The sequence below is a fragment of the Procambarus clarkii genome, chromosome 39 (genome assembly GCF_040958095.1).
Source record: "Procambarus clarkii isolate CNS0578487 chromosome 39, FALCON_Pclarkii_2.0, whole genome shotgun sequence".
Taxonomy (NCBI): Eukaryota; Metazoa; Arthropoda; class Malacostraca; order Decapoda; family Cambaridae; genus Procambarus; species Procambarus clarkii.
In genome coordinates, this window is record NC_091188.1 from 14,160,404 (window position 1) to 14,173,440 (window position 13,037).

General features: G+C 37.2%; 1 protein-coding gene across 1 annotated transcript in view; it reads right to left on the reverse strand.

The window, feature by feature from the left end:
- The window catches only part of LOC123760413 (SH3KBP1-binding protein 1), a 120,774-nt gene that overhangs the window by 102,287 nt on the left and 5,450 nt on the right, over nucleotides 1-13,037 (reverse strand). The window contains 2 exon segments of the mRNA XM_045746097.2: nucleotides 3,075-3,383; nucleotides 3,534-3,649. Coding sequence (XP_045602053.1) covers nucleotides 3,075-3,383; nucleotides 3,534-3,649 — 425 coding nt within the window.

Here is a 13,037-nt window from a genome sequence, read left to right on the forward strand (position 1 = left end):
TCACCAGAACTATGCAAGTAAGCCGGTATTGTGTACAAACTTTACAGTGGCCACCATATACTGCATGAGAAATCACACAGCAGCCAGCAGACGATGCTACGATTACGTCACCTCCCTCACGAAAATAGCTCCTCCCAACATACTCCTGTTGCTGTTACTACACTATATACACACATATTGTATATACTCATGTACAAATGTGTTCATCATAGCGAACCACTAAGCTAGTATGATGAGCACAACAGGAGTAGCTGCTGCCACACAGTAAAGCTACCTCGATTCTCTCCCTCGCTCCCTCACCACAATTACTCCTCCCACAATACTATGCACAGTGCTTATTATTACCACAATCCTGCTGTTATCACAGTACTGGTCTCTAAATCCTGTAAATACATAATTGACCAAAAGTTTATTTTGTAAAGGAACCTAAGAAGTTGTTTGAAGATTCCTGGATGAACGAAATAATGCTGTGGTGCTGTGGCTAGCGCTGTGAACATCGTGAACAGCATTGAATCACTAATATTTGAACATTGTACACAGTCATTATCACACTCAGGCTCTTCTGTAATACTGTCATGGATAAATAATACATTTTGACATTATTAGGCAATGCTGTGGTCACAAGCTGAATAGCAGTGCTGTGAGCTCATGCTGTGTGTGCCGGCTTTGGTTGCTCACTCACTACTGAGGCTCTCACACCTGGGAATGTTGACCACGATTTTTTTTAAAGATGGTGTCTGTTTACAAGAGCCCTGAGGAAGCTGATGTGAACCCCATGTAGCCGTGGGAGTTTTGAATGGAACATGAAAAATACAAATACCCAGAGGCGCATAGCGCACCCCAGATGTGGGCCTGCAGGCGCATTGCACAGTTAAAGGATTAATGACCTCCTGAATCTTTGTGGCTTCTCTATCCATAGAGAAGTAGGGTAAACAAATGACATATCAGGGAGGAGAAATAGCAGCAACTAGGACAAAGAAGAGACCAAGGGCTGATAACCCAGCCCAGTACCATAAAAGATTGACAGAGATCAGAGACATGAAACAATTAATGGACCTATTAAACCACCAAAATTCCCAAGCCCGAATGTCAGGAGAAGACTTCTGTCCTCTCCACGACACATAGGGAAAGACAGAAGCCAACGTTGTGTACCTCCGATCATCAACGGGCCCCAGCGGTAGCCCACAGGCTAGCTAGCTGTAATGACACTACTGTCAATCTGAGAAAAATGAGCCTTGGATTAGGGGAACACAAGAACAAAACAAACCAAAAACTTACCCACTGAAGCAGAGCCAGTGGCACATTGTAGCACTGCCACCAAGCACAACAACTGATGTATTCCCCAGCCAGACCCACAGAGCATCAATCACCAAAGGAGCACCCCCCCAGAAGCCAGCTGACTCATTCTTTGCCAGAAAAGAAAAGAGCTGCAGACAACCACACTGCCCACCAGAGCAGCAGCAACAGAATCCCCCACCTCTGGAGGAGAGCATGAAGCCCCTCAACCCTGTAATCAGGTGTGAGAGCCAACAAAACAATGCTGCTTTCAATTTATATGATCTAGACATGGGAATGGAATAGTGCACCTTACTGGTGCCCAGGGAAGATATTAAAAGACAGTTAAATGGCAGTGAAGCCCTTGCTTGTATTTTCCTATTGTGGGCACTGTTATCCATTGGTAGAGGGCCTCTGCCTGTCAACTGAACATGCACACAGTTTGGAATAATTAGACATGATCAGGGTTTAGGAACCCTGAGTATATGCTAGTGTTGCCACCCAATGATGAGCAGCTGGTTTTGCCAGGGTGGCAAATTAACAAGTGCGAAGTCTTGCTTAACACCCACATATAATGTCAAGTGATGATTTGGTATGCAGGCGATGAGTCACAATAACGTGGCTGAAGTATGTTGACCAGACCACACACTAGAAATTGAAGGGACGACGACGACGACTAACACACTTCGTAGCAATCTAGTTCACACTGCTCCTCCTGCTTCTAATGCTGCTGGTGTCTACTCTATTTCCTGTTCATCTTGTCCTCTCCAATACTTTGGCGAAACTGGCCGTACACTGAATGACAGACTTAAAGAACACAAGAGAAGTGTTATGTCTGCAGACACTAACAATGCTCTCTTCTGCCATGTGAGGGATTCTAATCATCCCATTGATTGGTCTTCCTCCAAAATAATCTTTCCTGCCTCTACTCTACACAGACGCCGTCTTGTAGAATCGGCTCTTATTAACAATGTACCCAACATGAACTTGAGTCCTGGCTTTGTTGCTGTGGACTCTTCCCTTTCACAGTATATACTCAAATGCTCTAATCTTTCTAACAAACGTGACTTAACATAAGCTTTCCCCCTTCCATTTCTTTCTTTCTCTTTCCCTTTCTTTCTCTCTTCTCCCTTTTTCTGTTCATTGTCTTCTACGCTCCCTTGCTATCCTCTTCTTATTCCTATTACTATCTCCTTCGGTGGTTATAATAGGAGCTGCCTCGTATGGGCCAATAGGCCTGCTGCAGTTCTCATTACTACTATCCCCTACACCTGACTTTCCTCCTCAGCTCTCTCTTGCCTATTTAATGCCTGTCCCTACCTGTCCTCATCACAATCGACTTGAGAATGGTCCAGGACGGACCGAAACGTCGTCGTCCCTTCAATTTCTAGTGTGTGGTCTGGTCAACATGATTTGGTATGTCTTGGAGTTTTCATAGATCTCCCTCTGATGGTTATTCTAAGCTAGATTTATCTTTTCCCATGCCTCCCTAGTCCTTCATTTATAACCTTGAAGAGACATTTCAAAAGATTCTTGCAATGCCAGTGCCTAGAATGCTGATCTGCCTGGTTGTTAATGATCCTGTCTTTAACACAGCGGAATCTTACCTTAAGTAGCAATTTGGTATGACACTGAAGCTTGGTAAGCTCTCAATCAGTAATTAGTATACTGTAAAATTTAAAATATTGAAGTCAAATGATAATGCACTTTTACTCTGACATCTTACAGGAGTCAGCCTTGAAAAAAATAAACTACTCAATTGGAAAATATTGAAGCTTCATAATGGCTGTAGTACATACCTTGTCCAACAAGCTGAGATGGATTGTGACGCATATCAAGAGAAGAATTGCGTGAATGACTGGGTCTGGGGACTGCTACAGACCCTCCACCAGGTCCTGGAACTCCTGTGCTTGCTGCTGTGGCTGCTGCTGCTACTGTTGCTGCTGCTGTTGCTGCAGCTGCTGCCACTGCAGCTGCCTCAGGCAAACGTATTACTCCTCCAGGTGCACTATTGTTATTGTTACTATTGATATTGCCACTGCTTGGTGGTCTGCTTTGACCATCACGGCACTCTGTCACTGATGTTGGAGGCTCTTGAATTGGAATGCCTGTAATACATCACAAACTAAAAAAAAACTATGTACTGTATGTGGGATATACTATTAACAATTATATTTAGCAAAATGTAAGTACAAAACAAAAATTAATAAGTAAGGATTCCTATCATATCGGTTAAACACACCCCCACAGAAACTTACTTGGAGGCGAGAGATATCCACAAAAGAGGACGTCCCCACACGATGAATGATGCAAATCCTGGCATAGCATTAACCGCTTCACCAGTGGGGCTATTCCATAGAACTCTGCTTCATGCCTAAATATTACAAGATAACACACATGATAACACATTTCACAACCAATTAAAGAAATAAATGATGTTTTAGCTGCACCTTTCTAGTGTTAGTGGTTTTGCTATAGCAAGTGATTGTATCAGATGTACAATATAGCATTTAATCAAATCTGTAAAAATAGTTTTTTTACTTTTAAATACAGTAATTTAATTTTATAAACAAAATAACAGCTTTAAATGTAATAAAATGTCAATTTCTTAGAGAGCCCTAGTGACTCCCTGAAGCTAGTATTTTTGACAGTGTGCCACACTACTTGGTCCCATCAATCACGGAGTTCATATTAGCCTATCGGGGACCACAAATCACAACCTGGCCCCCTCCCCCTCACAGAGGTGCAGAGAGCGGTGACTTTTATAACATTTTTATTAATATATTCATGTCTGCTACCACCAGTAGCAGACATGGTATAATGAACCGCTAAGTAATTCTGGTGTGTGTGGTAATGAAATCTTAACACAGTAGAGAGCGACACACTATGACCAGCTGACTGAAGTAGACGACAGAGCAAAATACTGTACCCAGGAATATACCTCGCACATTACTATTATTACTATGAAACTGCTATTATTATTATCAGATTCCTGTCACTAAATCATGAATATGAATCATTTTCCACAGTGATTTTCTAAAGGAACATAAAGTCACTTTGCATGATGCGCAGATTCACAAACCTCGGCTATGTGCTGTGATTGTCTGCCTCCGGCTGTGATCATCATAATTTGTATGGTTTTCACCAATACTGAACCTTGTACATAATTTTTATTACAATCAAGATCATCTATGACACTATCATAACAAAAGAATTGCAGTTACTTATTTTACTCATGATTATTAAGTGGTGCTGTGGCCCCGACTTGTTCACCTGTGCTGTGACAGCTGCTTGCGCCAGCCTTGATTGCTCTGGCAGTACTGATGCTCTCAACCAGGAGGGATGTATACAATTTGTCTTTTTCAAGATGGCATCTGTTTATTGGAGTCCTGAGAAACAGGATGCAAGCCCCGTGTACCAGTGGAAGATTTGAATCTTACGATATACAGTACTGTACTAACAAACATATGTTGGGTGGCTCACCCCCCTTTCCCCATGATATAGCAGGTATAATACAGTGGTTAAGGACACTCTGGATAACCTGAAAGAGAAGAGTCTTGGACGAGGTACCAAGGTAACAGGAACAACCCACATAGGCCCCATCGATGCAGAAACTGTGGCACAAAAGCAGTGGCAGAGAGCTACTACTGGACAGAACACACGATGCACCCCCGGCCAGACCAACCAAACATCAATGACCAAAGGACCCCTTTGGAAGCCAACTGACATGTTCTTTGCCAAAAAAAGAGAGAGCTGGATGCAAGCAAACAAACCATCCACTATGGACAAAAGAGAAAAAGCCCTTGCACTGGAGAAGAGTATGAAGTTCCCCCACCTGACAACCAGAAGCAAGAGAAACCAAAAACAAAGTCTTCAGGAAACAATAATGGACTTAAGAGGACACAGTAAATCGAGCAAACAAAAGGAAAGAAAGAACACGGTTTAGGGACCAAGTAGGCTAAAGCAGTGCATGAGCAGGGCGAAGGTGAAATAACACACAAGTAAGCTTGTAAAACTGAGATGAAGTAGTACTGATCCCGAACATAAGTTGCAATGGCTCCACGAATTGCTGCAGGATATGATTCAATAGTATTTAGAATAAAATGCTGATCAGGAAAAAGCCATACCAAAAAAGGAGAGGACAACCTGCTCAGAAACAGAAAGACAGGGACAAAGATAAAGGAAACGAAACGAGTGTCACAATACCTCATATTGATGCCTCAAAGAAGATCGCAGGTGGGACAAAATCAAAGCAACCACCTGATCACCACAGAGATGACGATAAGCACACACAAAAAATTCCAGATGTGTAGTGTGAACGAGGTCGAACCAACAAAGTATGTCACCATGCAGACCCTCTGATAGAGGCAGTCACAGAAAAATGCCAGTCTAGACACTGAGAAAGTAGAGACAGAAACCAAGGCTAAACCAACTACCAAGGAACCAAAAGGATCACTCTCCCCTCAATGGGACCTCAGGCATGCCAGGACCCAGAGCAATAGCTGAACAAGGGGGGGAAAAGAGCTATAGGAACCCGCCATCTTGACCTGTCCAGCCGATGGCACCTACTGCAAGCAACTTGTAATCGGGAAACGGCGAAGTGTTATGAGGGAGGCGCCGACACCACACCAATGTGAGGAAGTCAACAGTCAGGTGGCCGAACATCCTGCAAAGCCGCAGGAAGAGAGCAGCAAAGACGGTTCACTCCGTGGAAATGGGAAGGAACCGGGACAGACCGACTACGAGGATGCTGGAGACACTGTGGACTGTAAGCCTCAAAGAACTCAGTATATAGGCAAGACAACAACATCTCTTTCCAGGCGATTAACGATGCATAAGCAACAGGGCTCCATTAACACTTTCCTGGATTTTCGACTTGGACTTACGGGCGGTTTGCTTAACCGCTTGTCGGATCACGACGTAAATTTACGGACCGTGTTATATTGGATATTTAATACTCGATCGACTTGGGGTTTGTATGAATATGTTTGCCATTAAATTTTTGTTTTCTCTAATAGGCACTGTGCCTATTTGAGAAAACGGCAATGTATTGTAACTTAGAGGAGAGACTATTGAATTGGTGACATAACGAGGGTAATCGCGTACTCCACACACTCTTGTGTTGGCCGCGATCATGATTCTACATTTATATACATATGTCTGTGTAGAGAATTTTATTCCGAACACTATACAAACAAAAAAAACCGAGTGAATCAAGTATAAACTTGAAAAAACATGAGCAAAGTAAAAACTTTTTACGCTCACGGGTACAAACACGCGTAAGATTCGCGTAAGATTTTATTCGCCACAAATTTATTTGACGCTCTGTTGGCCAATTCTACCTATGTTCTTATAGAACTTTCTATTGCGAACACATTGCTATAAAAATGAAATACGTAGCTCGAGAAATAATGTCATGACAGTGAAATAAGTATACACTTTCAAAGCGCTGCATCACAACAGTGTCGTCGCTGCTGAAATCACGGCTAACGCTTCGCCCAGTTCCCACACTCGTGCGGAACATAATTAGACATTGATAGGCATATGTCTGGGTGGGGAATTTTATTGTGAGTTCAGTGATATCAAAATAAGCGCTGTAGGATGACTGTGAGGCTGGCAACAAACGAAAGAGTATGAACATTTACTTCCTGTTTGGGTGTCACGGCGAGTCATCTTCGTGTTTATTTACTTCGTGGTGGGATAGCAAATGCTTGGGTGACATTTTATGCATATGATCTTGTAGAGAATTTTATTGCCAACGCATTGATACCAAAATGAAAAACGTAGCTCGAGAATTGATGTTAGGAGCGTGAAAAGATTATAAACTTTTTTGTGTTTACGCTTGAGCGCCCAGAACGCCGCGCACAACCCGCTTTTTTTTTCAGGGAGTGCCGCGCGCACTAAAGTGTTAAGGAATATATAATCTCTTCCCACAACCAGACCATCACCAGAGAAGTCTTAACAAAAAAAAACACAGAAATCATCGATAGATACAGCGATAGCAGGCGGCTTGATATCTGCGAGGCACTACACATTAAGAAGTCAACACCAGCAATTAACAGCCAATTAATGCACAACTATATTCTACCCACTTCAAGACTACGCACCAATATAGAAGCATCAAGAAATATGGGCCAATAGGCCCTTTGCAGTTACTTCCATTCTTCCCTTTAACTTACCCAATATTATACCCATTGTTTCGTGTTCTGGCTTGTGTTGAAAGTTTGTTTTCACCTCATCCAAACCTGTTGTAACATATCACCTCACCCAAATGCAGGTATATAAAATGAAAGCTGTTTAAATTATAGCATAGTAGAACTCTGTTTAGTGTTTGCAGGTTACAGTTGTGTGTGTGTAAACTAAAGTCTATGAAAATGTAATATGTTATTACGAAATGCGTTCAAGTGTCGCGTCAGACTAGAAATAAAAATGAATTTTGGAGAATTGATTTTTCAATTACCATCGACAGTGAAAAGAAACATAAGAAATATTGAGAAAATTCGTGTTAGAATTATTAATCTTACTTTTTCGGTCATATTTAATAATAAATGTTTACAAGAAAGACTGCTACCAAAATATACTAATAAATAAATAAATAAAATAAATAAATATATATATTATATATATATATATATATATATATATATATATATATATATATATATATATATATATATATATATATATATATATATATATATATATATATATATATTATATATATATATATAATATATATAATATATATATATATATATATAATATATATATATATATAATATATATATATATATATGTCGTACCTAGTAGCCAGAACGCACTTCAAAGCCTATTATGCAAGGCCCGATTTGCCTAATAAGCCAAGTTTTCATGAATTAATGTTTTTTCGACTACCTAACCTACCTAACCTAACCTAACCTAACTTTTTCGGCTACCTAACCTAACCTAACCTATAAAGATAGGTTAGGTTAGGTTAGGTAGGGTTGGTTAGGTTCGGTCATATATCTACGTTAATTTTAACTCCAATAAAAACTAATTGACCTCATACATAATGAAATGCGTAGCTTTATCATTTCATAAGAAAAAAAATTGAGAAAATATATTAATTCAGGAAAACTTGGCTTATTAGGCAAATCGGGCCTTGAATAGTAGGCCGAGAAGTGCGTTCTGGCTACTAGGTACGACATATATATATATGTCGTACCTAATAGCCAGAACTCACTTCTCAGCCTACTATTCAAGGCCCGATTTGCCTAATAAGCCAAGTTTTCCTGAATTAATATATTTACTATAATTTTTTTCTTATAAAATGATAAAGCAACCCTTTTCTCTATGTATGAGGTCAATTTTTTTTTATTGGAGTTAAAATTAACGTAGATATATGACCGAACCTAACCAACCCTACCTAACCTAACCTAACCTATATTTATAGGTAAGGCTAGGTTAGGTAGCCAAAAAAAGCTAGGTTAGGTTAGGTTAGGTAGGTTAGGTAGACGAAAAAACATTAATTCATGAAAACTTGGATTATTAGGCAAATCGGGCCTTGAATAGTAGGCTGAGAAGTGCGTTCTGGCTATTAGGTACGACATATATATATATATATATATATATATATATATATATATATATATATATATATATATATATATATATATATATATATATATATATATATATATATATATATATATATATATATATATATATATATATATATATATATATATATATATATATATATATATATATATATATATATATATATATATATATATATATATATATATATATATATATATATATATATATATATATATATATATATATATATATATATGTCGTACCTAGTAGCCAGAATGCACTTCTCGGCCTACTATGCAAGGCCCGATTTGCCTAATAAGCCAAGTTTTCCTGAATTAATATATTTTCTCTCATTTTTTTCTTATGAAATGATAAAGCTACCCATTTCATTGTGTATGAGGTCAATTTTTTTTTATTGGAGTTAAAATTAACGTAGATATATGACTGAACCTAACCAACCCTACCTAACCTAACCTAACCTATCTTTATAGGTTAGGTTAGGTTAGGTAGCCGAAAAAGTTAGGTTAGGTTAGGTTAGGTAGGTTAGGTAGTCGAAAAACAATTAATTCATGAAAACTTGGCTTATTAGGCAAATTGGGCCTTGCATAGTAGGCTGAGAAGTGCGTTCTGGCTACTAGGTACGACATATATATATATATATATATATATATATATATATATATATATATATATATATATATATATATATATATATATATATATGCGAACAAGCCTGAATGGTCCCCAGGACTATATGCGAATGAAGTTATTCATTCATTCATATTCAAAAGTTATTCATATATATATATATATATATATATATGTCGTACCTAGTAGCCAGAACTCACTTCTGAGCCTACTAGGCAAGGCCCGATTTGCCTAATAAGCCAAGTTTTCATGAATTAATTGCTTTTCGACTACCTAACCTACCTAACCTAACCTAACCTAACTTTTTCGGCTACCTAACCAAACCTAACCTATAAAGATAGGTTAGGTTAGGTTAGGTAGGGTTGGTTAGGTTCGGTCATATATCTACGTTAATTTTAACTCCAATAAAAAAAAATTGACCTCTTACATAATGATATGGGTTGCTTTATCATTTCATAAGAAAAAAATTAGAGAAAATATATTAATTCAGGAAAACTTGGCTTATTAAGCAAATCGGGCCTTGCATTGTAGGCTGAAAAGTGAGTTCTGGCTACTAGGTACGACATATATATATATATATATATATATATATATATATATATATATATATATGTCGTACCTAGTAGCCAGAACGCACTTCTTAGCCTACTATGCAAGGCCCGATTTGCCTAATAAGCCAAGTTTTCCTGAATTAATATATTTTCTATAATTTTTTTCTTATGAAATGATAAAGCTGCCCATTTCATTATGTATGAGGTCAATTTTTATTTATTGGAGTTAAAATTAACGTAGATATATGACCGAATCTAACCAACCCTCCCTAACCTAACCTAACCTATCTTTATAGGTTAGGTTAGATTAGGTAGCCGAAAAAGTTAGGTTAGGTTAGGTAGGTTAGGTAGTCGAAAAACAATTAATTCATGAAAACTTGGCTTATTAGGCAAATCGGGCCATGCATAGTAGGCTCAGAAGTGCATTCTGGCTACTAGGTACGACATATATATATATATATGTCGTACCTAGTAGCCAGAACTCACTTCTCAGCCTACTATTCAAGGCCCGATTTGCCTAATAAGCCAAGTTTTCCTGAATTAATATATTTACTATAATTTTTTTCTTATGAAATGATAAAGCAACCCTTTTCTCTATGTATGAGGTCATTTTTTTTTTATTGGAGTTAAAATTAACGTAGATATATGACCGAACCTAACCAACCCTACCTAACCTAACCTAACCTATATTTATAGGTAAGGTTAGGTTAGGTAGCCAAAAAAAGCTAGGTTAGGTTAGGTTAGGTTAGGTAGGTTAGGAAGACGAAAAAACATTAATTCATGAAAACTTGGCTTATTAGGCAAATCGGGCCTTGAATAGTAGGCTGAGAAGTGCGTTCTGGCTACTAGGTACGACATATATATATAACTGACATATATATATATATATATGTCGTACCTAGTAGCCAGAACTCACTTTTTGGCCTACTATTCAAGGCCCGATTTGTCTAATAAGCCAAGTTTTCCTGAATTAATATATTTTTTCTAATTTTTTTCTTATGAAATGATAAAGCTACCCATTTCATTATGTATGATGTTAATTTTATTTTATTGGAGTTAAAATTAACGTAGATATATGACCGAACCTAACCAACCCTACCTAACCTAACCTAACCTAACCTATCTTTATAGGTTAGGTTAGGTTAGGTAGCCGAAAAAGGTAGGTTAGGTTAGGTTAGGTAGGTTAGGTTGTCGAAAAACAATTAATTCATGAAAACTTGGCTTATTAGGCAAATCGGGCCTTGAATAGTAGGCTGAGAAGTGCGTTCTGGCTACTAGGTACGACATATATATATATATATATATATATATATATATATATATATATATATATATATATATATATATATATATATATATATATATATATATATATATATATATATATATATATATGTCGTACCTAATAGCCAGAACGCACTTCTCAGCCTACTATTCAAGGCCCGATTTGCCTAATAAGCCAAGTTTTCATGAATTAATGTTTTTTCGTCTACCTAACCTACCTAACCTAACCTAACCTAGCTTTTTTTGGCTACCTAACCTAACCTTACCTATAAATATAGGTTAGGTTAGGTTAGGTAGGGTTGGTTAGGTTCGGTCATATATCTACGTTAATTTTAACTCCAATAAAAAAAAATTGACCTCATACATAGAGAAAAGGGTTGCTTTATCATTTCATAAGAAAAAAATTATAGTAAATATATTAATTCAGGAAAACTTGGCTTATTAGGCAAATCGGGCCTTGAATAGTAGGCTGAGAAGTGAGTTCTGGCTACTAGGTACGACATATATATATATATGTATATATATATATGTGTATATATATATATATACACATATATATATATATATATATATATGTGTATATATATATATATATATACACATATATATATATATATATATATATATATATATATATATATGTCGTACCTAATAGCCAGAACGCACTTCTCAGCCTACTATTCAAGGCCCAATTTGCCTAATAAGCCAAGTTTTCATGAATTAATGTTTTTTCGTCTATCTAACCTACCTAACCTAACCTAACCTAGCTTTTTTTGGCTACCTAACCTAACCTTACCTATAAATATAGGTTAGGTTAGGTTAGGTAGGGTTGGTTAGGTTCGGTCATATATCTACGTTAATTTTAACTCCAATAAAAAAAAATTGACCTCATACATAGAGAAAAGGGTTGCTTTATCATTTCATAAGAAAAAAATTATAGTAAATATATTAATTCAGGAAAACTTGGCTTATTAGGCAAATCGGGCCTTGAATAGTAGGCTGAGAAGTGAGTTCTGGCTACTAGGTACGACATATATATATATATATATATATATATATATATATATATATATATATATATATATGTCGTACCTAGTAGCCAGAACGCCCTTCTCAGCCTACTATGCAAGGCCAAATTTGCCTAATAAGCCAAGTTTCCATGAATTAATGTTTTTTCGACTACCTAACCTACCTAACCTAACCTAACTTTTTCTGCTACCTAACCTAACCTAACCTATAAAGATAGGTTAGGTTAGGTTAGGTAGGGTTGGTTAGGTTCGGTCATATATCTACGTTAATTTTAACTCTAATAACAAAAAATTGACCTCCTACATAAGGAAGTGGGTAGCTTTATCATTTCACAAGAAAAAAATTAAAGAAAATATATTAATTCAGTAAAATTTGGCTTATTAGGCAAATCGGGCCTTGCATAGTAGGCTGAGAAGTGCGTTCTGGCTACTAGGTACGACATATATATATATATGTCGTACCTAGTAGCCAGAACTCACTTCTCAGCCTACTATTCAAGGCCCGATTTGCCTAATAAGCCAAGTTTTCCTGAATTAATATATTTACTATAATTTTTTTCTTATGAAATGATAAAGCTACCCTTTTCACTATGTATGAGGTCAATTTTTTTTTATTGGAGTTAAAATTAACGTAGATATATGACCGAACCTAACCAACCCTACCTAACCT